Source organism: Nothoprocta perdicaria, unplaced genomic scaffold, assembly GCF_003342845.1.
Source record: "Nothoprocta perdicaria isolate Ctin4 unplaced genomic scaffold, notPer1 scaffold_308, whole genome shotgun sequence".
NCBI lineage: Eukaryota > Metazoa > Chordata > Aves > Tinamiformes > Tinamidae > Nothoprocta > Nothoprocta perdicaria.
Window position 1 is genome coordinate 81,343 of NW_020455542.1, and position 27,329 is coordinate 108,671.

At 44.9% G+C, this 27,329-nt stretch overlaps 1 protein-coding gene across 1 annotated transcript in view; it reads right to left on the reverse strand.

Annotated features, from left to right (window-relative positions):
• Positions 1 to 27,329, reverse strand: part of CFAP299 (cilia and flagella associated protein 299) — a 169,248-nt gene that overhangs the window by 19,615 nt on the left and 122,304 nt on the right. The window contains exon 4 of the mRNA XM_026042561.1: positions 5,216 to 5,358. Coding sequence (XP_025898346.1) covers positions 5,216 to 5,358 — 143 coding nt within the window. The remainder of the gene's footprint in view (positions 1 to 5,215; positions 5,359 to 27,329) is intronic.

Here is a 27,329-nt window from a genome sequence, read left to right on the forward strand (position 1 = left end):
TGTACAAGATCCAATTGCTTGCAAAAGTCAGTGCCACAGCGCAAGAAAGAAGCAGATTCACTCCGAAGTACTGACGAATGTTTCAGCCAAATGTTTCTTTCAAAATCCTCTTTGCTCAGACCTCACCCAAGGATGTGGAAGATCTAGCTGCAAATCCATCATTCATTAGATACTTGATTATTGGCACAGCTCACACAAGAGAGTGAAAAAGCAACACCCAAGTAGGGAACCCAGACAAGAGCGTTCCTGACACCAACTTGAGGCAAAACTGCTGTCATCATCTAAGAATCAGTCAGAAAACTCAGCTCCAGGAACCCCAGCAATGTTTGTATAAATTCTAGCTGCTGGAGATAAATCCGTGAAACAACCTTTGGTCTTTCAGGTGAGACACAGGTAGAGGCTTTCTAGCCCAAGAGATGGGATTTCACTGTGCTAAACTTGGAGGAGAAATTCTGCTTCTAACAAGAGCTAGTGACTATCCAGTGAAACCCTAACATTGTCTGCTGCAACTGTGCAGCTTTACCTACAGCAGCTGACAACCCAAGCAACACCTAGTATTTTATTAACGCAACACGGAAGAATTTTACTCTAATTTTCCCTAGGATGAAGCTATAACTAAAGAAACTACTAGTAACTCCATGCAACCATTCATTACAAAATCTGGACATACCAACTTTAGCCACAGCTATTTCCTTGTCTAACTCTAAGGAGAAAGTGGTTTCTCAGACACCCGTGTGTGGCAAAAAGCACACACTCCTTCCTGCTCCCCACACACTGCCCTGACTGACATTGAGAGGCAAACAAACCAAAAACACATTTCCAGAAAGGCAGGCACAAAACTGCAGGTCACTAATGCCTCATTAGTCAAGTAGATCTAAGGAGTATTTTTACTAAGCTGTATCCAGACCAGCCACTAGAAGCTCAAGCTCTGCCTGCTGAGTCAAAGCAGGTTGGTTAATGCTGTACTGTGACCCTCGTGTCGTGGGCTGGTAAAATGGGGTGCTTTTTTGTGCTGTTTTTCTCTGCCGCCTGAACTCTTCTCCCCATCCCTTCTCCCCCTTCACTCTTGGATCTGGTCCATGCTAAGAGCCAACTCAGGCTGTCGGGGAGATGCGCAGGCAGGAGGCACAGCACTGCATCCTGTGAGCTGCAGAGCTCCCGCACAAGTGGGTGCACCCAAGAGCAGTGCAAAAACCCTTCTCCTTGTCAGCTGCCCCAGCAGAAAGATCCCTCATATTTAGGTCTCATTTCCTTAGGCATCTGTCTGTGCATCATAACACTGTCTTCACACAAGCAAACAGCCCTGAATCATTTCTGCCTCTCAAATCACACGTGCAAGCTGTAACCCAAGCCACATTCCACTTGGAGCGTTGGGGTGCTTTCTATTTTCCAAGATGTTTTTCCTACCGTTCTGTTGTTTCAGGTGATGATTTACTCTACTGACAAAAAGGGCAAGATAGCCTTTCCCCTACATCTTTTCCCTAAAATTTTAACAATTTGCAGTGTTTGTTTAAAGCTATAAAATGCCAATCTCTCCCCTTACGAGATTTTATCTTTCTTAATAAATTAAAGTTTGAATTCAAAAAAAAAAGAAAGAAATTAAAAGTGAAAGAAGTAATATTTACAGTATTTAAATATAAGCCAGATGGGGAAGTATACATCTCCAAATTAAACATTTACTGAGTTGGCAGCAATGGAATTTTCTTCTCACTCACCCAGACCTTAGGCACTCTAATTTCTACTTAAACTTCTATCTGTCATTTGCTCTCTGCCCTGTACACCTAGGTGGCAATTCCAACCTGTCCCTGTACTCCAGCTGACAGGCCTGAACTGCCCCCAGCCAGCACTGGCGTGCCGGTGGAGAGGACACCCTGATTCCCCTCCTGGCAAGTGATTCTCTCCAAGACTCAACAGCAGCCGGCTGGGCATTGCTGGGTAGCACTCAACAAACACACGGAGTGGTTGCAATCAAAGAACCAGATGGTTTTGTAAACCTTACATGGGATGATAAACAACAAAGAGAAAAAACATGTTTACTTTTCTGTCAGGAACAAAATTAATTTTTGTCCTCATCAAATCCTTCAGAAATAGCACTTTTTTCCTAAGAAATTTAAAGGAATTTACTCCATGGACCTGCCAAGCCCCGGAACGTGAGTCATTACTGCTTCACTGCTCCTAACTGGACTCAGCAAAAGCGTGGTCCTGGCCATCCCACTGGCTCCCAATGGAAGGTGAAGTTCTGCAAGTCTTCTGCCTGGCACAGCATCATTGCCCATGCCAGCGGACACAAGGGACACCTGAAAATGCTGCCCTGTCCCTGCCTGCCAGCTCTTGCCTGAGTACCTGGAGTGGCAGCAGCCGGGTAAATTGCCGACACATCTACGGAGTCAGAGGCACAGCAAGGCAGGGAGAAGTTGCCTCACGCCCGCGCTCAGGAGCGATTTGCTGGCCACGCTTTGGCCTGCAGGTCTTGGCAGATTAACAGATGGTATCTCAGTGTAAACCTGACAACAAAACGGGAGGGGATTCCAAGGCCAGGTAGCGAACGCCTGCCAGCTCCTACGCCCACTTTCAGCCAGAAGGGACCACAGTGGAGCTACAAGAAGCGGAGAGCATCACAATCTGATGTGGTGGTTCTGGCCAAGAACAAAGCCCAACACGCCATGTCTGAAAGCACCAGTGTGTCAGGACGCACTTCTAGTGCAGAGGAGGTTTAGCAAAAGCCCTGAACGCAGCACCTCCCATGCTTGGCCTGATGGATGTCGGGGCCCAAACCAAATGAGTTTCACTGCTGATGAGATAAGGAAATGATTTCAGACCATAGGTCTAGAGTCCTCCCCTGAACTAACGCTCAGCAGTAAATGGCTGCTTGTTGGATCTCATTTGAGAAAGGACAGTGCACTCTAGAAAAAAGAAATTAAAACCTTCCTATCCCAAATTAAGTGTGAAGATAAAACACTACAGTATGTAGTATCTTCAGTATGGTAGGCACTGCGCTGACCTAGAAAAACAGAAGTTCACGTAGAAGTGATGTAGTGCATCCTACTGAAACACATGCTTAATCCTCATTCACAAATGGAATTGAGAGAATCCAAGCTGAGTTTATCAGAGTCAACCCAAAATGAAGCTTTTGCTGTCCTCTGTAATTCAGCAGATTTTTTTGGTATGGTTCCATAGAGTAAACATTCTCCATTTTCTTTGAACAAATTGTATTACACTTGTTTCTCATCAGATTACATAAATTAGCTGAGAGGGAATGGATTCAATTACAGTCCAGATTCCAGACCTCTTAAGAACTAGCTTACTGCCTAACACATTCCTTTCATTTAATAAACTGGAACCAAATGAGGATTATATCATATAAATAATACTCCCTTGATAGGCCAATGCAATAAAATGGCAAAAATACTCTGAGGAACCACATAGATCAAATACAGTAACCTCGGAAATTACCCACTGGATTTCAAGTATGAACATCACGTAAACTTAACGGCTAAGGGTTTCTGTTCCATATTGCAAACAAGAACTAGATTCGGAGGGCACTTAAGACTGAGTTTAGCATCTCCTGACCATTTTAGACAGCCAATGGAAAAAATTCACTGCAGCAACAGATCAATTTCAACAGATCAATAGTGAAAAGTTTTTGACATCTTTGCATGAGATACTAAACCTCCCCCAAAATCAAAAATTTGCACTTCAATCTCCCAAATGACTAAAAGTAAATACGACCGAGGGCTTTGTAAAGTTCTGAGAGAGGCCGTTTCCCAAAGACACTAATTCTTTAAAAAAGAGGGCAGAATTTTGGAACAACGTAAATTGATCTGGCAGATTTTAGAAACAACCATTCTTGACCAAAACTCACAACTGCTCTTTTAGCTTCAGATGCCCCCGCAATAAAGACATTTTTTGTTAACCTGCCTAAACACAAAAGTATCCAAAAAGAAGAAGAATGTGATAAAAAGACTTAGATTTCAAGTTAGCCAAGAGATTAAAAAATGAAGTCATGCAATTCTAAATACGGTCAAAATATCACCACTCACATGCAGCATTTTTGTTGCATTTTGAAGAAGACAGGTAGAAAGCAGTTTAGATAACCGAAGAATGGCTAAGGACACCTTTGAGTACAGTCGACGAAATCACAGTTTATCTAACAGTGAAGTCTTATTTAATCCAACATACGAACAGAGAATCAGTAATGGAAGTTAAAATACAGATTTAAATGAAGAAATAGAAAACTTTAAACTTTCAGCTTTCCTCCAGAAAAAGACATCTGTGATACTACCAGGAGACACTCATGCCGGTGCTCAGAGAAGTGGCCCTTTGGTCATATTCCCTAACACAAGCCCTGCTGCTTCAGCCATAGTTAAACATCTTAACTGGTCCATGAAGAGCTTGCTGCTCATCCTAGCTTTGACATAAGAGATAGAAAAAGAGATTGAACCAGGCACTGAGGCATCTTTCTCAAGACAGAATAAAAAGGACTTTGCACAACTACAGGCAACAGTGGTGACATTTCACGTTGCATATGACATGGATGACTTAAAAGGCTTAGGAGTCACTAATAAAATCCAAATATATTGCAAAGCAACCACAATATTATGCACATTACTGTTCTTAATTCACTCATAAACGAAACTCAACCATTCATCCTTATGATATAAAAGTGTAAATTGGGAATTTTGCTTCCCATCACTGTAATGCTCCAAGACTGCAGTGTGCTGCTTTGCCTCATTACTGACATCTGCTGTCCCATGAGCAAAAGCATAAAATTTCAAGAGCAAGCTTGCCCTCTCCTACGCTTTATCCTGCTTTTTCTCTCTGTAACCCATACCAATATCTGACTGATCCATATTTGCAGGGATTTGCATTGCTTCCAGAGGGATTATTTAGGCTACGGAAAACCATTCTCATTGAAGATGAAGAAAAGGCATCAACTCCTTTATCCTTCACAGCTTTTTACCAGGAGGTAGTAATCATGCGTGACACTGCAGCTAGTTTTTCCACACTTCTTAACTTTGCTTGGGTAGGAACAAGAGATAGGGTCCTTCCTTAGACCCATTCTTCATAATTGATCCATGGTAATTACCTTCCAGAGAAAAAACATTTTACAAACCATCTTTGCAGTCAAAAACATTTCAAGCTCTTGCTCTTTGCATATACATATTGCCTAAATGCAAATAAATGAAAAAAAAAAAAAAAAGGTGTAGGTAAGTACCTCAGATCAGTGCTCCGTGGGAAAAGTCTTTTCTTCCCACTGAAGTAGACTTCAAAGTCATCTGTTGTCAGCCTGTGCGCATAGTCAATGTACGCAGACACCTCCTGGCGACGCGAATTCCGGTCACGAATGAAGATTATGGACTGGAAAACACAAAGGAGAGAGACAAGTGAGGGAGGGAAACATACGTGTATGCATACATTTCTGCATTAAAACACATTTAGAGATTACATCAGCATTTCCAACTCCACCTGGGATAGGGTTTTTATTTGAAATGGAGACACTTAAATACAGGTTTTAATACATGCTAGGCAAGATTCAATTGCCTGAACACAACACGCCCTGAGAGATGCCCCTTGGAAGGTCCTTATGTGTTTCTCCACACCTCCAGCTGCTCCGTCAGGAACGTATGGATTCTCCATGGGTCATATCTGCTGGCCCTATGCAGATAATCCTCATGTGGTCAACTGCCATTAGACAAGCATTAATCAAGTCAGCTGAGCCAAGAGTGTTTTTCTTCGGCCAGTCTCCAATGCTACAGTCCACACACCAGCTATGGACCAAAGCAGATGGCGTGAGAATGTTTTTCATTTGGTGGTTCATCTCTATACCAAAAGCAAGCTTATTCAGTCCATATTCACAACAGATTTTTTTTTTTTTTTTTTCCAACCAGATGAGTGGCTGGAAATGGGTCATACACCTCTACTTTCCCCCTCTCCCAAGACAATCCTTGTGTCACTTTAATTCCCGATCATTAATGAGTACTAGGAAAAAGTCTGATGATTTCAAGACAAGCAAACAAAACCCAACAAAACATGTACGTGGAAATACAGCTGACTTAGACAGGATGGGTATAAGCAGGAGAACGCCAAGAACAACAGAATTACTAGTCAAATTCCTCTTCAGGGCTCTGTAAATCTACCAGTTTAGTTTTGACACGCTATCAGTGTGGAATTCAAGGTGGCAATAAGGCACGTGGAGAACAGCTACACATGAGGTAGCAGTTCTGGCTGAGGGAGATTGTGGTTGTGCCACAACACTTGAAAGGACAGAGTAAATGGGCTCTAAGGTTGCTGCCAAGAGGCAAGTCATGGAGAAAATCAGTGATGGGATTGTTTTTCACACTGCCTTGTGGTGGGACCTGTGTTGCTCACTTGCTTTCTGCTCTTTCTCTATTTCTTTATCTTTGACATGCTTTACTATCCTAATGAAAGAATAGGTTGGCAGAAGGCAATTCTTCTTGACATGCTTCTCCAATGCAAAAAGGCACAGAAATGTGGACCTAGAAGGGTTCTTTCACCCTGGGGCCCACATGCAAAAAACTAAAGGCTTCACATACAGACTATTAGGCAGGTGAGATAGGAAAGTATATATATATATATAATTTTTTTTTTTAACTTGCGTGCATGCTTGGTTTTCCTCTGCTGAAATCAGGTGCTATTTCTTTTTTAAAAAATATGGGGAAAATTAAAACAATACAGGATGGAACTCTTTCAAAAGATATTTTTTACTTTGACAGCAGCAGATTTCTAGAGTGTAATGGTTTCTCTGGCAAGCTGTTGTTGTACTCAGACATGTTTCCTCTTCCAATTTTGCGTTTAATTCCATCAAAACATGTGTTACTCATTTTGCAATTCCGTACCCTCAGCATTGTTGCTACAAAGAGCCAGAACACTTTTGCAATACATCCCACCATCTTGCAAGGCTGGCCCTCCCTGTGTCCAAACATCTTCTTTTAAAGAACTGCATCTTTTAAACAACAATTTATGAGTCCGGGTGGCCAGGTAAGGGCAGCTACAACAACAGGAAAAAATGAACCTCGCTGGCATGCAGCAAGAGCGCTGTACATCACAGCCACACTTTGACACCAGGTGAGGTATATATTATACACCTGAATATAGGAGTCATCATCCCTCAGAGCAGTTCATTTTAAACAAATATCTTGATTTGCGTAGTATGAGCGAATCATTTTTAATAAAAGCTGGCAACTCTTACATTATTATTTGCAAATAATAATGCAAAGGGTATCTTTCAAGTCTCTTCCGCTTAGAAAATTAATCTCCAAAAGCAGCGCTCACATATAATCAGCCGTAAATCAACACTAAATTAAAGGCAGGCGTAGAATATATTATCAAAATTGCTTTATGAACTCCAAGACACCAACCAAACTATCTTAATAAAAATGTTCTATGTTAAAGGTACACTTTGGAGACCTCCTCTAAACTAAAGCCCTTTGATCCTTCCCACCTGTCAACATCGTTTCTTCTCATTCTTCACCCCATGATTCATTTCTAAGCACCTATAAGTGTTCATTCATTAACCCATCAATCGGCTCAAACTTTCTGAAGAGGCTCTGAACTTTTTAATTTTGTCAAATCTTTCTGCCTCAGAGAAGACTTGGATAAACGCTTCTCTTAAAAAGAAATGAAAACAACATCAAACTCCCAGATAGGAAATTTCTTTCCCAAAGGGCTCTTCATTACTACTTCTCCTTTGCCTCTAACTCAACAGACTATTAAGCAAGGAGTTTGTGCTTTAAAATCTTAAATTTAAAATGGTGTTTAAAAGGCACATTCACCTATAGTTTTGGGGCCTAAAAACTGAACTTACTTGCAACTGGGGTAAATTGATTAATTACTGCTACGATGTGGAAAGAATCAGCAACATCATGTTACTAGCAGGCTGATGAGAGATGAGGCACACACAAGCGACCTTTGGAGCTTGACTAGGGATTGAGGAGTTCTTGTACCTTCTACAGATGAAACACCAGACTCCACTGCCAAAACCAACGGAGTTGTGCCCGATCCATTCGGCCAAAAGTCTGGCTGATACGGACCCGCACATTTCTACCCAAAACAGCTGGGGATACCACTGCTTTTGAGAGGGACATAGGCAGTTCATCTCTCTTGGCGGGCACTGATCAAATCCACATTTGCCAGTCAAAAAATGCCTATGCGGACACGCTGCTTAGCTATATGCAATAGGGACAAAAAGCCGTTGATTCAGAAAGCCTTGGCTGCTCTAAAGGACTGTGACTCACCCCAAAGATCAAGGAATACCTATTGCCTTCTTCTGAAGCGGAGACATGTCTCAAAAGCGTGTCCACCGCACTTGGAATGAGGTCAGACCTTTTGCACGCTCCAATATTGACGTTGGAGGCAGCTGCCGGAGAGCACAGGTGGGACAGCAGCTCCGGGAACACTCTGCACGGGTCTGACCAGGGAAGGGGGACTCGACTCACGTCTGGCCTTTCCAGCTTCTAGAAGCTTCCAAGGAAAAAGCCTCTGACTCCTCACAGGTGGCACTGAGGGAGGTTTAAACCCCCCACAGATGGGGGATGATGAATTTATAGCCAATACCTTGGTGGAGAGGTTGAGGAGGCATCTGAAAAGCATGGTTTCAGGCATAAGACAATCCCATATGTTTCCATTTATCCTACTCATTTCCATCTTCAGTAATGTGTCTTTACAGCAGATAAATATTGGGAGATGCCAATGCTTTGATTATTACAAAACTATTCGCATCTGTTGCTTCCTATAGACAGAAGCAGAAAAACCTCTGAGGAGCTGCAGATGTGCTACAGAAAACATGGAGCGTGTGTATGTGCCCCATACACGCTTCTCCAAGGCTGTGTATACGTGGAAAGACTAATGCAACCTGTGGTGCTTAAAAAGAAACAAAACCCCAAACACTGTGAATAATCAATTCATCCCGAATCCCAGCGCTTACTGGTGTTTTCAGCTACACGGTATACTTTTCCAACCATGTTTGCCTTTCAGTGTGCACTTCTACCAAGGGATTCCAGTAAGTGCATTTCTTCCATCCAGAGAACATGGAAATTAATTCAAAACTTGCATTCATTTCCACAGGCTTGAGATCAGCTGACAGTCAGAAACACGGAATGCATGGAAGTTAGACAGATAAACATGGAAAGGAAATCAGCCTCGGAGGGCTTCCAACACAGGTAGGCGCTTGGCGTGCTGAGAACACTGCGCTGTCCCCTTTTTCAATTCAGTGCCTGCACTGACTTCAAGTTCTAGATGTTCAGTACCTTGGATGATCTTTAGGGAATTTTTCTGTGACGAACCTAAACAACCAATCTCTGGGGAGCTGCACACCCTGGTACACTCTGCTTCCTATAAATCCATACGCCAGTGCATATTGTATATATTGGCCCGGCCTCCTTGCTGGTGGCACACACCCCATTCAGCACCCGGCCCCACTTCTGCCTCCTGCATACGTGGCTAATTTGAATAGCACCCGAGGGGCCGCTTCATCCAGCTCATTCAAACCAGCGAAACAGAAGTGTGTGATCTTTATGTCGTGATCCAGATTCATGAAAGAGAGAGAGAGGTATTTGAAAAGCTGTTCAGGCAGGAAAAACACAAAGAGACAAACACAGTTTTCCTTTGGCCATCATTGCGGTAAACACTGCGGACTTGATTCTCACATACATTACTGCCATTATATACTTACTGTTCATGGAGTATAAAAGGATTTTAAAAGAGGCACAAATTACACATACCTCCTGCTTACAGTTTGCGTATCCTTCACTAGCCTCAGGGTGAGCAAGAGTCAGACTAGACTGATTTCTGTACTGGCTTTCCTGGAGGCGCCCAACTGCATGCTCTTCCAACCGGGCTTCAAAAGCTGCTAACATCATCCAGTTAAAACACTGGCTCATACAGCCACAAAGGTTCTGCACCCTAAACTTAATGGCACCAGAATATTCCGTGCAGAATTTCCACACGGAGTCTGGGCACTGTCCAAGCTGGGTCTGCTCCCACTGGGGAGCTTTCAAGTTGTAAGGATAAACCTTCAAAGCCCCAGACATTCCCATGTGCGTTATTTCATGCATTTAAACATGTTTCCTCAAACTAGGTTTGCTTCCCAGCAAGCCCTCAGCACAGACATCAAAATGCTAACGCTTGCTCAGGACTTGGGGTCTATTTTCATAGTCGCTTTGAGACAGTCTTAAAGCAAATGAAAGGCAGAAGCCCCGCTCCCACTGACACCTGTGAGCACTGATCCAGCTCACAGGTCTTGACATGGGTTTGAGGAGCTCCTCAGAACCCCAATGCATGGTGGATACAACAGGCAGACCATGAACAGCATCAGCATTAAGGCTGGAGAGATGAATGCCTTGCTCCCTCTGTTGTTAATACTACAAGAACAGCAAATGAGCCCCCAGGCCCTGGGCCTCCTGCGATGCAAAGTTTATAGAGAGGGTTATCGCTGCCTCTAGCAGGGGAGAAAGCAGCAGGTATTTAGGAGGAGCTCCATCTGAAGGCGTGTAGCGGTTATCCAACGAAAGCTCTTAGCTCTTCCGAAGCCCTTGCCTTCCCTAGACCCTTATGCGAGCACTGCTACTCCGAGAGCAAAACCTTTTAGTACAGGTTCCTCCTTAAGCACTTATTCATCACCAGCTCTGAGCACATCCAAATATTCATTTTAACAGCATTTTAACAGCATCCAAGGGCTTTGCAAGGCTGGGACCTGCAAGGCAGCAAATAAACCCGAGCCTGCCACGGTTCAGCTTACTCAGAAGCACTTGCTATGGAGACACGCGCAGGTTAAGCCTAGCTGAGGAGACAGAAGGCATGGGAAAATAAAGGGGCTAGCTCTCCTGTCTGGTGAAACAGTCTTATAACACAAGCACTTTAAAAGCACTGCAGATTGAGGGCGGATGACAGGAAAGACAAGGTGGACAATATTCAGGAGACAGCAACTCCCTGAGGAAGCTCATTTCATAGGTGGGGACCCAAGGGTCCCAGCACAAGCAGGCTGAAGGAGACAGGTTTAAAATACATTATGAGTTAAAATACATTTTTAATGAGCAGCCATTTATTTTTCTTGCCTAGTGCTTGGCCTTATTTGCCACCTGCAGATCACATTACATCTAATAGAAATACCAGTGGGCAACAGTAGTCAGAGCACAGCCCTTACCCCTGGATCTTTAAAACAGATGCTATTACCATTTCTGCTTTGCAAGTAAGAATAAATTGCTGACCTGTTCTTTTGGCTAGAGCAGGGTGCAAATAGCATTTAAAAGAGACTTACAGCGAGGGATTTTACCTTTTGCACAATTTGATTTGGGGGGAAGAGAAAGGGGGAACTGCAGAAGGAATACATTTTCCTTGAAGCAGAGATACCGAAGCACCACTAAAACAAGCTGAGAGCGGGCCAGGCTCACACTGGGGTCTGCAAATACCATCCTCTCCCTCATCCTAACTTCCAAGTGTTTCTGTGACTTGCAGCACATCAGAAAGCACCCCCGTCTCCATTCGCCACGCTCACAAACGCCAAGGGGCTTTGTGCAAAGCAGGCAGCTCTTGCCCGCTCCTCCACAAAGCGGGGCAAAGCAGCGACTTGCAGCGATCGCTGCAGCCGTGAGCCACCTTTCCTCTAACCCGTCCAACACAAGCAGGATGTGGGCTGAAGGCAAGTGCAAACCAAGAAAGAAAAAGAAGAGAAAAAACCCTATCTTGACAAACACAAATATAATATAGATAAGCGTATATACATATATATATGTATAAAATATGTTTGCTTTTTTGTTGTTTTCCCTGCACTAAGACATCCTCAAGCTCTGCTCCATGGCATATCATGTGTGTGCAGAGCCGGTGTTTCGCAGCCCAGCGCCAAGGAGCAGCACAGGGGGGTCCCGGCTCTCGCTTGGCAGAAGGCAGCAAACAAGGACCCCAGCAGGGACCCTCCGCTCTCGGTCAAGCCCCGAAGCCCCTCCGCGTTTCGCCGAGATCCGTTTCACAGCCATGTCGCAGGAATAACCCTGGGCTCAGGCCCCGCTCCTCGAGCCCCAGGGCTGGGGCTCCCAGAGCGGGTACGGGCACCGTGTGCGCCCACACACCGGGCGCCCGGCATCAAACGCAGTACTTGAGGGAAGCTCTTTCCAAGGCCAAGAGGCGCACATGAACCTCCCCACACTTTTTTGAACCTGAGCAGCAGTGTTTGTGGGAAAGAATGGCTGGCCAAGAGGCAGATGTTCCAGCTTTCAACTCTTCAGAAAAAGAAATAAGAAAAAAAAGACTGGTTAGCCTTCAGAAGAAAAACTGTTTGCTGTGTCTGGGAAACATGTGCTTCACAGCCCCTTACTGCTGAGCGTTCAACGGCGGCTCCCACTGGAAGAAGCTCTGTGGACTGTGAATTTGCTTATCTGTGTAAACAGGGTGTTGCCTCAGTTTGAAAACAATATTCTGGCTGAGAACAGACTGCTCCGAGTGCGAGTTTTGATTAATTCTGTGAGCATTAAAGGAGCTTATTAAAAACAGAAAAACATGCAGGGCTTAAAATTTGCAAAGGCAGACACGGAACGGCAGCTTTAGCAATGAGAGCGGATCGGCACCTTCTGGAGAGACTGAGGAGCAAGGCAAACCCTTCTGGAATAGCAGCATTAGCAGCCTGAGTCAATGGAGATGAGTTATTCCAGGTAGTTCTCTGAGCAGGCAGGATTGAATTCAGTATATCATATCAAATGAAGGATATCATATCAAGTAAAATGAAGTATATCATGCTATGAATGAGCTATAAAGGCAGTTGGCTTTGTGCAGAAATCACAGCCAAGGATGGCGGAAAGGAAAAGGTCTCAACTCCAGAATTACCAGCGGGAAAGCTCCCTGACTCCCATCTTCCACCTTTTCTTTAGGACTAAGGGCAAAGCGTGTCTGTATTCCTGCACCTAAACAAAACGCACACCCAACTTCTTCAGATGGGACAGCAGAAGCGATCACAAGGCAGCTGAAGGGAGGCTCAGTTCAGCGGTTGGAAAAGGCACCGGCATTTTGCCACTCGCTCCTGGTATGCTGGGAAGTGAACGTGCAGGAAGGAACGTGAAAACTCAGGTTGCTTCCCTAGTTAACTCACCAAAATACACATTTCTGTTTCTCTTGCTAAAACCTATAAGAGCTGCATAATTATTATACAGGCAAACTCAGAGATAAATTAGCAAAAAGATTTCAGCCTGGAAAGTATGTGAGAAGAAATGCAGTGCTTTTTCCAAGAATCTCAACTTTCAAAAGTCCATAAATATTGCTTAAGGGTTTGGGTTTTTTTTCTTTTTTTTTCAGCTCGCTCTCCTGTACCCGCGCCGTCAGAAGGCCATCAAAGTATTTTCCCTGGCAAACATATAATTTATGAATAAATAAGTCGTGGGGCAAGAGAAGCTAGAATAATAAGGGGATGCCTTAAAGTCGGGGAAAGGGACGCCGCAAAGTCTGCCCCGACAGGGCACGGGCTGGAGCTCCATGGGTGAGACCGCCTCGGAGACAACAGCGCTGCTGCACAAAAGGGCCTTTGATCCTCGCGTCCGGCATTCTCTCTTCCCTGGTCGGAAAGATCCAAAAAAAAAAAAAAAAAAAAAAATATTTTCTAGTAAATGGCCAAGAAAGCTCGCGGAGCCGCGGGCCGGTACCAGGCAGCCTCCGCGCGGGGCGTGTGAAGAGCGAGCCAGGAGAAGCGGCCGCGCGGAGCCCCGCTGGAGCGGCCGCCGCTGCGATGCACAATCCCCCACTGTTGGGCTTCCTGCAGGTGCCGGGAGCGGGGTCAGCGGCCGCCTTGTTTCGTGGGGGCCGGCGGGGGCCCGTGACGCGGGCCAGGCCATCAGCAACACCGCTGTGCAAACGGGTCAGGGAAAGGAAAATAAAGCCCGTCCAGCAGGAACCTGTGGGGTTTTGCTGGCGAGGCCGGGCCTCGCTCCTCTTGAGGTGCTACTTCAAGATTGCTACTTGTTTGCCTTGGAAGGCGCTTCAGAGCGGGGCCCGCGTGAGATCGGTGCGGCGGCGAGAGCAGCTGGAGGCAGGTGCGCCGCGATCGCAGCTCCGCTCCGACCGGCCCCGCGCTTCCTCGGCCCCGTTCGGAGGCCTTCGCCTTCTGTAGGTCTGTTTATACAATTTGTTTTCCAGGGGGGAAAGGAAAAAAGACTGCAAAAATCGTCAAAGCTTCATTTGCATGACTGAACTTTTGGGTTGTGTGCGTCTTGTTTGGTTTCTTTGAAAGGAAAAGAAGTAGCCTTCTTAAAATTGCATGAAGAAACTCAAGACAATGCCCTTGCAACTTTTAAATCTTTTCCTCTTTACTCAGATCATCTGCTGACCTAAGAGAAAAGCACAAAGCCCTGCTGCCCGTTCCATGGCGATGCTGCTCATGAGATGGCAGTTTCTGCTCGGGGACGCTGTGAAACGGCCTCGCAAGGAGCTTCACCGAGGGTCGGGGCAGGTCGCACGGGCGAGCTGTCAAAAAGCGCCTGGGGACTTCAATGAGGAAAACAGATCCCTGTGCTCACGCTGCCCTATGGCCCGCGGCACTGGCAGCTATGAGGGAGGCCGCGGCCGAGGAGCACTGAGTACCTGTCCCTCCAGGCCAAAATGCCTCTCCTGGAGGCAGCCTCAGTCGCACAAGATGGGGGGGCCTGTCTTTGCCAGCAAGTCCACAGAACTCAGCAATATTGTGTTCTGCACACTTACAACCTGTACTCTCCACGGGACACCCCACTGCCTTGGCAAACACCATGTTTTGACAACCTATAGCTCCAATCATCAAGGCAAATGCCGGGCCGAGGGACTCTTCTGCACTTTGGCCAAAAAAAAAAAACCCTGGAGCGATTTATCAGAAGAGCCTGCCTTGGCTGTCCTCCCACGAGGAGCTTCCCACCATTGCCTGCAGGTGCCCAATTCGTGTGCACCTTGGAGCAACAGCTACTTGCCTCCCAGTCAACAGCCTTGGCCTCCAGTGGGTGAACACTGGAACGCAGAGATGCACGAGACTGCTCTTGCCGATCGCTTTGGGTACCGCACCCTGGCTCCCTTCTTCTCTAAACAGCTGCTGGCAGAATCTTGGAGAAGGCATCTTCAAACCAAAGTAGCTTCCACGAACATTAACTTCCCCGTTACGATTATTGCTAACAGGACTTCAAGTTACATAAAGTACATGTCCTTTAAAAGACAACTCTGAAAGGCCTTTCAACGCCTCTGAAAGTCACCTGCTTCACTCAGGAGAAGGCAGAAACCAGGCAATCAATCCAAATAAGCATCAGAAAATGACTCAAAAGGGGTGCACTCTTGCGATCAGAAGTCGAGTCTTCAACAACACCAGACAGAACATGGATTTAAAACAGCATTCCACCTTAACAAAGGAAGATAAAAATAATAATAAAAATTGACCACAACCCAAGTATTCATTTTGGAAATGAAGGTAAGCAATGAGGAATTTACAGATTCCTATTAATAAATATGAAATCCAAAGCAACTATACACAATTAAATGCTTATATTGTACTCTGCGGCTCCAGTTTATCACGAAAGCTCACAGAGGAAAACAAGTCATTCCACCTGCTTGGAAACTGGCCTTGAAACTGCATTTAAAGGTCTCTCTGAATGCTTATTATTAATCCCAGGAAAAGATACAAGCTTCTCCTGGGCCACAATCACTGTTCAAGGCATGTTGAACTGCTCCTTATCCACTCACCTGTGGTATCCATAAATACTAGATACCATGAAAACTAAAGCAAGAATGAAACCACATAGCCCTGCCGTGTCTGGGTTGGATCCAAAGCTTGTGAAAACCATCAGCAAAATTCCGCTCTGTTTCAGGAATGTGACTCAGGCCAGCGTGGATGCTCACAGCTCTTCTAGCAAGGTACATGAGAGACACAGAAATGGCCCCGCAGGTGCTCTCTTTTGCCCACCCCTGTGTTCTACATCTGACTTTTAATTTTCAGAGGACTTAATTACTACATGAGAAACTCCTCATACGGTGAAAGAAACTAGGCTTCCTCACTGAGCATCTTCTGACTGGTGGCAAGCGACTAATGCCAATAAATACACGCTTTATTCTGACCAGAGGGACGCCACGGTGGTAAATCACGTGCCTGTGGAACCTTGCTTGCAAGGGCTGCAAGGGATAACACCAGTTTTCAGCTGAGCAGTCATCCCTACGTCGCGTCGCAGGTCGGTGCCAACCCCGCACGCTCGGCAGAGCCCCCGGCAAGTCCAACCCCCAGCAAAATCACAGGACAGAGATCCCTCCCCACGTAATTGCAGGGTGTTGCCACTCTGCAGATGCCTTCATGCAAAGCCTCGGCTGCCCACAATTCCCCAGAAGAATCCTGCAGCAAATGCGGTCGGAAGAGAGAAAAGAAATTTACCCTAAATTTGACAGTACTGGCTATAAATAGCTAGAAGGGCCTTGTCAAGAACATCTTTGCTCTAATTTCTTCTCTCTGAAATATCATTTCAGAGGGCTCTAGTCCCATGCATGGATTTTCTATCGGAAAGCAGCCTCCCTAATCCATTGGAAAGAAGCCTCGTAGCTGCTGCCAGCATCTGGAGGGTAGGCATGTGCATTCATAGCGCCTGTGTGAAGCCTAAGTCAGTGGTTAATCCATTTGATTGTAAATCATGTGACTGTGTACTGTGACCACATGAAAACCCTGCCATGAATTAAAAAAAAAAAAAAAAAAAAAAAGGAAAACTAGAGCTAACCTATAATTTTGGTTGACTGAATCAAGTCTATTCTGTGGACTCGCGCGCCTTTGCTCCCGGATCTGTCTGACCATACAAAGGAGATGGTTGAAAGTCACACAGTTAATGACTTACATGTGCAGCTTATGGGCCAGCGACTCTTCTCCCCGCTCAACAGTTGCTTCCTTGACAAAGGAACAACGTGCAGAATTGCTGACACTTTGGAGGTGGCCTAAATGACTTTCTCACAGTTGGAGTCTTGGGCTAACGATGGAGCACCAGAGAGGAGGAGGAAGCTAAGGCATCCTTGGCAAGGCTCTGATGACTTCAAGCCACTGAACAGGGGGCCAGCCGTATGCTGATGGCAAACCCAAAGCAAGCCCCGCAGCCCACTAGGCCACTTGTGCCTCACAACCCCGAAGACATAAAAACTCATCTGCACACTGAATAAGCAGTATAAGGTCGTTCTTTATATTCAGGCCTGTCTGCACAAGGATGGTTGCTTCGTAATCTGGAAGAGAACAGTGCTCCGGGGATGATTTTCCACGCACAAGCCAGGAAAGCCCAACAGGCATAAGCCACATGTGGCTTTTGTGGCCTGCATGATGCAACACGGGCTCTTTGTGGGACAACCATTATCTGGGATTTGAGTGGAGCTCAGGAGACCAAATTTCAGCACTTCTCCTCCCCAGGACAATTATTTCTAGGCAAGCAACGATCAAAAACTGTCGCCTGTGTTGTGCTGCCAACTGGTTTTACAGCAAAAATGGAAAGTGAATTCCTGTCTTGCAGGGAAGTGAGGAAGGCAGTAGGAAGTCTGCTCCAGAGGACTCGGTTCTAAGGGTTTCCCCCTTCACGTCTTGATTATTTCCTCAGAGGTTCTTCCAAAGAGGGCAGTTCTCTAACTTCAAAGCAGGAGCAACCGCAGTGCCGCGCTTCTGTTTGGCCGCGCTAGCTGAGCGCCGGGGCGCTGCGGAGCGCTCAAAGCCTCTCATTAATTAAACATTAGTGTCACCAGTACTTACGGCTCTATTTATGGAAACCCTATTGTTTCCCTGTGGAAAAGGAGCATGTCTGGGGAGGGAAGAAAGAGGAGAAAGAGAAAAGATGATGGATGTCACCCTACATTAGTCATTTAAATTCCTAGAAGCAAACGTTTGAGACGCCCACAACCAAATCTCTACCCTGAATCTGCTGAAGAAGGACAGGCCTCTCAGAGGAACGACGCAAAGGAACAGAAATGCAATCTCCCTTCTCACAAATCCCATCATTTCATGCCCTTAATTTTAAAGCTCAGTTAACAGTCAGTGTACAGGCCTCCACCGCTCCCTGCAAAACGGGCACGGGCCTCGGCCGTGTTAGGCATGGCCTATACCCACAGTCCACACAAGCCTTGCCCTCTGATGATTTCTTCCCAACTTATCCACAGATCCGGTGCTGTCTTGCATGCCTTTCCTGCCTTCCCTGCCAGCCCCCAGCTCCCCGTGACCAACCCTTTCTCTACCATTAGCACGAGCACTTGGGTTTTGTGGCTCTCACCCCCCAGCCCCGGCTGCTCCTGTGCCTCGGTGCTTTGCCTGTCTTCAAACGCACCCGAAAGCCTCAAGTGCCTCTCTTGCTCCTCCGTTTCACTGTGGCTCCCTTCCTCTGCTGGGAGCTTTGCTTTTCCTTTCCTAGTGAGCCGCTTCCCCCAGAGTACAGGAAACTGGAGTGCGGCCCAGCAGCGATGCTTGCGGAGCGCGTAGTGCCCGTTTGCTGACTTCTTTGATTTTATGATTTTTTCTGGGCACTTTTTACAGTCCACTGGGGACCTGGAAGGAGATACCCTGATGCCAGACTTCATGATTCTGGGGTGATGTCTGGAGCACTTCACGCAGCCCCAGTGCCTGCAGCAGGGATTAATAAGCCTCTCACATTTCCCACAAGGAAACTAAGAATCCTCAGCCCTGGAAAGGACATTGCACAAGTTCGGACTAAAGGTAGGGGCTCGGCAGCAAACAGCTAAATAACATTTTGAAAATATCTCACCAGTTTTAAGTCAGACTCACGATGTGCCAATAGTTGGGGCTGGCAGTTTTGGCAATGCTCAGCTACCCACGGGAACGGAGGATGGGAAGGTGCGAAACCTTCGCTAGTTGTGACAGACAGTGCTTGGGCACAGAGAAAAGGGAAGCTGCAACTAGGGAGTGCTACCAGCTCCAGTCCTGTGTTTAAGCTCTCCTGAAAACCCACCTTAGGGCAAACCTGGCCTCACGAAGTTCCACCAAGGCGCTTCCTTCCTGTCCTGTTCCCGGCCATAACAGTCAGCCTGTATGAACCCAAATATCTGACACCCCCCCAGTTTGCTTTGTGTGGTCTAGCCCTATACGCAGAAATGCCTAAGTAGCCATGAATTCTATTTGATAAAATGATCTATCCACGCTTCTAATGAAATCCAACTGGTAACTCCACTTAAGTCTCCCCTGTCAGGAGGCCTGCCAAGGCACTCCCCGCTTGTTTATATCTGCAAACCCCTTCAGTCAACAACTTGAGGACAAAAGGCAGCTTAAAACAAAGCTGTACAGTTGGAGAGACAAGCAGACAAAAGACATCCTAGGCATCAGTTTCCAAAGTAGCTGATTTAATCAGAAACGCTTCCAAAAGTTTGATAGCTTATAGAAACAGATTTGAAACCATATGGTTCACTTTCTCTATGTCCTCTTCCCTCATGTCACTAACAGCATTTATTTTTGATGGATTAAACTGCTTTTTTTTTTTGTTGCTGTTGTTTTTTCTTCCTCATCTCAAGTCATGAGACCCTTGTTGATGGGTTTGGCCTGTTCTTTCAGGGGAGGAACGTAGAGCGTTCCTGGTCTCCTCTGAGGAGCCAGCATGCAAAACAGTGAAAACTTTGGGGGCTGCTTTTTATATCAAGAATCCCAGAGAGAAAGGAAGAGACATGAGAGATTACAAAATTAACAACAAGGGACAGGACGGAAAACAGGCATATATGGCCCATACTGAGCCTGGAGCTTTTCAGAGGGGAAAATGGTCTGCTAAATAAGAGCTCGAGAACCTCCGAAAGCTCAATTTTCTCGAGTGCCACCTCTGACCACCTCAAAAACGGGCCCATATTGATGCGAGAAAAGTAAGCTTAGCCCATCCTGCACCCGCACCTTTCGCCCCGTCCTCCCTGCCTTTCACGTCGTAGCCTCACTAACTCTTTGGACCTTCCTGAGCTGCTCAGCTGCGACACGCAGCCTGCGCCGTGCCCTGCGCGACGGGCAGCAGGAACTGCCCACTGCGCAACTCAACGCACGCCTCTCCTCATGATGCCCTTCAAGGATATCCTGGCCCATTCTGAGTAGATCTTGCCCATCAAAGAAACACTAATATCAACATACATGGGTAACGCTGTGCCTCAAAATTAATAGTTCAACATCTTCCATGCATTTCTAAAGCACTGATCAGGCCAGCTTCCACAGCTTCGGCCTCATTCTGGTTCCAAGTTCAGAGTTCAAAACACACTTTCTGATTCAAATTAAATCACTGCCTCTTAAATCAATGTAATGCCCACAGCCAGCACTTCTAAAGAGTTTTAAGAGTGCCTTGACAGCTTACAAGGAATTTGAGCAGGCAGTTGGCTGCTCTTGACAGTTCTGTTGAGTGCAAATAGATTAAACAGCCCTCCAACTCTAAAAAGTATCCTCATAATGTACTTGATTGTAAAATCCTGATGCATTACTAAGTCACATTTTAATAAAAACTTATTAATTGGGAGAAAAAAAAAAAAAAAGCATTGTAATACAGCTAAGGTAGGAAAATATAAAACTTCCTGAAATGTCCCCCCAAAAATAAGGAAATTGAGATGATTTCTACTTGCCATGATATCTACTATATAAAGTTTGTTTCAACCCAACATTGTTTTTACCTGCACCTTCTCAAAAGACAATTTTCTTCTTGAGATATTCTGGCTGCTTTTGATATACTGCTTGGTTGTGTTGATAACAGGTATTTTGGCAGAAGCTTGGGAGCAGAGCAATAATTGTAGGGAACAGAACAAAAGCATCACTAGAGAAGAAAGTACATATACTGAGTCGCGATATCATCAGGGTCATGACCACTTAATATATAGGCAGGAATGTACAGTATGTTGGGGAACAGATGGACAGCCACCATTTAGTGATCTAGCATTTCCCTTATAGATCTATTCCATAACTGGGTTTGTCCATAAGCACTCATCACTGCTATAAGCAGAAGTATTAACTTCTACTTTTAAATATTTAGTTCAATAGAGTGAAGGTGCATCAGAGCAAAACCATATTTGCTAATGCCAAGTATTCTGACCAAATATATGGCTGTCCCTGAAGACACTGCTGTGATAAAACAAGGCAGACGAGAAGCCACTGCACACATCATCTGTCCCGTGTGAGGATGGTGGCCACAGTCCCCGGGGTAAATGTCTGTCCCCTCGAGCTCCTGAGGAGAGCTTTGAAGCTTTGATTCTGGGAATCAGGACAAATCTGCACACGAGTTCCAACTGTAACAGAAACTGTGGCTGAAATGGATTCCCTGCCCGAATATAAAACCCTGAAACTCACCTACCGGATGCATTGTCGCTTAAAAATAAAAAAGAGCCTCCTCTCCATCAGTTTTTCCTTTGCTTTCCTTGGCTAAATTACTCCTTTAGACTACAGAGATCAATGAAAGCAGGATCTGGCAAGGTCATATGCAGCCTGAACTCTGTGTTAAATATTCCCTGTGACACTTTCAAGGACAGAATGAATGCCAAATTTCTCTTTCAAACAAAGCAAACACACAGGGGGAACAAAGATAATGCAAAAGCGCCTCACCATTTACTCACACTTTCTTATCTACTGGTCAGCTACTTTTAGGAAAAAGTGGGAATATATCTTGAATTGGTTTTTAGTCTAAATCACAATTCAGAAACATTATCAGGCCCATCCAGAGTAGAAGTCCCACATTCTTGTTATAAGAAATGTACTTTTTCTTTTACATAACTAGCATAATAGCTACAGTACTATATATAATTGTGCTATTGCCCTCCAATTCATGAAAGTATAAACATTGACAGACAGATTACTTCTTTCCCCTCATCACTTCACTTTGAAGTTGAGTCAAGTGTGGCTTCTGATCAAGAACATACTTGTACACCTGAGCATACGTATGCACAGGCCCACAGGAAATGTTAAACACCGTTCAAATATAAGCATGGGGATTTCCTCTTCGCTAACTCCATTAACCATGCTTGCATTTTTTCAAGATTAACTTTCCAGACGAAGAAAAATGATTGGGAATGATTAGGTTGTCACTGAGTATCAAGTCCGCCGTTCATGCAGCAAAATTGAAAGCAATCTTTTTTCACTAAAAAAATTAACAGTCCAAGCTGCAGTTGGAAAGCCTCTTAAAATAAACCAGAGAAAGAAACAGCGTAAGCAAAGAGAACCATAGAAATGGCAGAGTGTGCCAAGGTACTTTCTGGGCACTGCTCGGTTAACAAAATATACTGTAAAATCCCATGGAAAAAAAAAAAAAAAAAAAAAAAAAAAAAAAAAAAAAAAAAAAAAAGGTTATTCCTGGAGTCCTTCCCTAAAAGGAACTATCACATAAAGCAGGAGTGACACTGCCTCTTAGGTAAGTCAGCTTGAGTAAGCAGAGAGCATAGATGGGTAGAGAAAACCCTGTGCATACGAGTGACCACAGAAAGATGCAGTCTGGAGAAAAGCCGGGTCCCAGACAGATCTGCGGTAGGTACCTAAGGGGGTTGTGGGACTACTCGTTGACTGCCCACCAGCTTTCCCAGTACTGTAATGACAGACATCGAATGAAATTAGTGCAGTCCAACTCCAGAAGAAATGGGAGAGAAATGGGACTTTGCACATACCAGCCACTGGACCTGCAGCACTCCTTTCCCAAGCGTGCAACAACCAAAAGCAGTCGGCACCTCTGTGGCCACCCCTTGCACATTCCAGAGTTCACATTTATTCCTCATGCATCAATCCCTTGGGGCAGACAGGCAGTAAGTGTCCTCTGGAACATACAGTTCCTTCAAAATAAGTGTCACTAAAGGACATCTACAATCAAAGCACATTTTCCAAACAAGTAGTGGATTCCTCAGTCACGACTAAGTAATGTGAGAATCCTGATTAGCAGTATTCTGTAGGCACCTATATCTGTAATAATGATGTTAAAAGAAAAAACAAGAAAGCACCCGAGATCCTTGTTCAATGCATCTATTGAAATTCAAACGCAAGTTTATGGGACTCATACCAGCACATAATTAAACAAAATATATCTTGCGTGTGCTTCACAACAGAGCTAAATCAAAACAAATCTTATTTCCCCTCCAGCCTGATCCAATGTCAGTTGATGTAAATGAGCACTAGTTAGATGAATAAAGACCTAGGCGCATTCAGAGCGGGTGCCAAATTCACACAGGGTGCAACTTGTTGGTGAATTTGCGTACGTGGGTCATCAAGAAAATATTTTCTCGCTCTTTGTAAGAATATTACAGGCTATTCATCTCCCAACAAAAGTAATCTATTAAACAATGATAGCTACTATGCAGAACTTAATTAATTCTAATTTTCCTTATCCAGACACGTGTCATTGTTATTCATCTGGCACAAAAGGTTGCAATATATTAAGCTGAAAATCACATCCACTATTCACAGTTACATCATCAGTACCATCTTTTACTCACTTTAAACTGAAGCCGTCAGCTTCAGACCGGTGATTTTTGGCTACTTGGACAGACTTAAATTTTCCTTTCACCAGCAGTTTAGGGAAGCTCTTTTCTTTCTAACAGTCTTTCCAGCCTGTTGGACAAGGAAATATTCCAAGGCCCCCCAAGTATGCATTGCCATGTTCATCTGCAGGAGCCAACCTGCAACTTGGTTTTCTTTTTTTTTTTCCTCTCTTTTCCCTTCCCTTGCTCTTTCTGTCTGTCAAAATACAGCTCTCCAGTGTGGACACAGGACACCTGGAACACGAACTCCCTCGTGATTCCTTAACAAGCCAAGCGCCTCCAAGCTATAAAAACTTGCTTCACTGTATGTGTACATGGTTCCTTTAATAGTCCCAAACTTCACCTTATCTTTTGGCTAGGCTAAAACTGCCCCCAGGATTATAACGAGATGTCTCGATAGGAATCTCGTGCTGCTGCTGCTGCTACGGCCCGCCACGGGGTACCCAAAAGACAACGTGCAAGAGCCAGCAAGCCTGAGGCCCCCACCACACACCGGGCCCTGCCCTGAGGACAAGCTGAGGACACTGAGGCATCCCCCTGGTGCGGCTTTGCCTTCAGCGGGTTCCAGGAGGAGTGAATGCCATTTCCAGCACCCAGCGAGCCAGTGTCGCTCAGGGCAGGCCCGCAGGGAAGCGATGACTGGTGTGTTCCCGGGTGAGGGGACGCGGAGGCCGTGGCAGCCGTAGGGCTCTCCCACCTATGGGGCACGGCGGGCCAGGACTTGACCCATGTAAGTTCATTCATCCATAAGCCCTGGAACAGGCTGCCCAGGGAGGTTGTGGAGTCTCCTACTCTGGAGGTCTTCAAAACCCGCCTGGATGCCACCCTGTGCCACATGCTCTGGGTGTGCCTGCTTGAGCAGGAAGGTTGGACTAGATGAGCTCTAGAGGTCCCTTCCAACCTTAACCGTTCTGTGATTCCTTACTCTTCTCTGGCATAAAGCTGGGGGATTTAGCATATATAAATCAGTATTGAAGGAAGGGAAGGACTGGATTAGGGATGGACTCTGCTCTACTTGTCCCAGCTATCTTCAGTTTATTGACCATAAGAAAAATAATGAACCCGTGACGCCGAATCTGGGAAATTAAAAACATCTTGAAATGCCTTTCACTACTTGAATGTTTTTGGAGCGTTTTTATACATGTTAAATATTGGTATAGTTTCATCCTTTACAGATTCAGCAAAGCTTCCGAAAATAACTTAGATGCCAATTAAGATGAGAATAGTCTATTAACCTTTGACAAGTCACATGCTATAATGCTGATCTGACCAAAGTCGTCCTTTTGCCTTTGCTAGCTAGGCAACTGCTATACATTTTGTATTCACCCATTTTAAGCATTTCAAAACATTTTTTTGTGATGGTCTTGACAATCTTCCAGTAAAAAGCAGCTGTCAAAATGTATCGCACAATATACTAGCAGACCTCCTCCACGCTGCTGCTATAATTAGGTGAGTTCTTTCTTTCTTTTTTTTTCTTTTTTTTTTTTTTTTTTTTTTTTTTGGGCTTTAAAACAACTTATAGCGAATATAATTTTCAGTTTGGCTAAATAAAAAGTTCAGAGCACATCAAGTCCATAATTATATTTCGATTTGAGAAGAATGCACTGTTTGAAAGAAAGCAAGCAGCAGAGTTGGTGGTAATTTATTTTACCTTTCACAGCTTCTGAAAGCCAAACCCTCAGAGTAACTGCAGCTCCCAAAATATGCAGGAATTCGTGGCCTTGTGCTGAAGGGAGCTTGGCATCCACATGTCCCTTTTAAGGCACCACTTTCTAGCTGGAGGCTTGGACATTTTTGCCTTCCAGCTCTCTTCTAACACTTATTCTCGTGACTCCAGTGACACGGACAGTTAGATTCCCCATATCAATAATTATGACAAATTCAAGGCAAAGGGATAGATTCCTCATTAGGATCCAGCTATTTCTGGCACTCCCACAATACAAAACATCAATATATAAAGCCAATAATTTATCTTTGTAAAGCCAATAATTTATCTTTGTATACATTTCCTGTCAGTGGAGCTATGCAAAGGAGCCAGAGCATAACTGGAGAGCCTGGCTACAGAAATGCCTATTAGCACATTTTTGAGAGCGCTGTTTAATACGTTAGTTTGGTCCAAAGTTACCCTGATGCAGGCACACGGAAGCCGAGAGTCAGAACAGGAGTCAATCTGACTCCTGTAGGACTTTGAAGCCATTTTTAGGCCCATGAAATTCTGCTTGCTGCTGGAGAACCCAACTGCACCCTGAGCACAGAAAGCAGACAAAAATGCTTTCAAAATACGGTGGTTTTGAGCATTTTTAGAAATGCTTTAGGTAGAACTTCCAAAAGAACCTTGTCCTTGCTCAAGACAAGATCTACACTGTAACTCAAGGAGATGCAATTTGTCCCACCGTTGCTTTCTTCCCCCCTGTTTTTCTCCTATGTTCAGACCAGCACTGCCTTATCTGGTTTTGGAGTTCCTTTTTACTTTGTTTTACTAGTTATTTACTTTATTTTTTACCAAATTGCATTTGTTGAAATACTTGAAAATTGCCCATTTTCTTCCCCCTTGGGTTTGGTTTCATTTTTTGCATCTTGAAATCTTAATGCATCCTTCTGCAATCCTTTTTTTGAGCATTTTTGGGCAAGCATCTCAAGGAGACGTCCATACACTGCAGCTAACACTCTTGGGAGTCACTTAACCAAGACCAGGAAGAGAGTGACAAAGTGCTCAAGGACCTGCAATACATTGTCCATCCAGGTCCTATCCTTTTTTCTCCTGTCTCCAAGCCAATTACCACATCCTCATTTGCTGATTGTCAGTCATTACTCTCATATACTTTTGGTCCTTTCTTTTTTTTTTTTTTTTTTTCTCTCCTTTAATTCACCATTTTTCTTCTTAGTACCAAGTACTAGGACAACTTCTCCTAGTTCCTCTACTCAAACCACTAAACCCTAGTCAAGCTGCTAAACCATGGACTAATAACTTACATTTGGACAATATTATTAATTAGATGTGCCCGAAAGTCCCCACCATGCACGCCTCCTATGTACATGGTTTGGGATGAAGTAAAAATCCAGTGCTGCATAAAAGCCCAAGAAAACCCAGATGCCATGTAAGCAAGATTAGGAAGAGGGCACTGAAAAGACTTAAGGAAATTTGAGCAGTAAAAGCAGAGAGAGATTTGAATATATAATTACAGCACCTCTGGCAACCGCCGTGTGTTTTCACTGCTGTGGACTCTGTGTAGATGTTCTGTTTGCAAACGGCCTTGAACTGCAAGGGTCAGCCTCAAGGGCAGTGCTCCTCCAGGGAGTAATTATTTCTATTTTCTCTGCTAACATGGAGATGAGTGGATGAGCAACGCCCTCTCCCTCCCACCGACACACTTGCTGCAGGAGCAGCGTTGGCTCCCTTCCTTCCTTCAGCAATGAGAAGGTGCAAAACCAAGGGGTCAGAATCTGCTATTTAGCATTGGCAGAGGCGTCCCGAGTAAGATGACAGCTGTAAATACTGGCTTTTTAACCCCAAAAGGGTGGAGGAAACAAAAGGCAGAAGTCATTCTTGCAATGGAGGAGAGTCTAGGAGTTTGGCAGGGCCCTAAGTGAGGACCTCTCCAGTCAAACCTACTTATAGGCTACAGCAAGAAGACCTGGTGGGTGAAGGACTGATATAGTGTGCTGATGATACCAAATTCCTGAGGTTAATAGGGACTGCAAAACCAAAAATCAAACATCTGAAAATGCAGCAACAATAGAAATGTCTTCAGCACGAGGCAATTACGAGTCAACTATGACCTGGAACAATATGTTAGGATAGCTTGGAAAGGGATTAAGTGTTCACCATCTAAGGAAGAACTAGGAACCCCCAAACAAGGCTAACAGGGTGCAGGTTCAAAATTAGTCAAGAC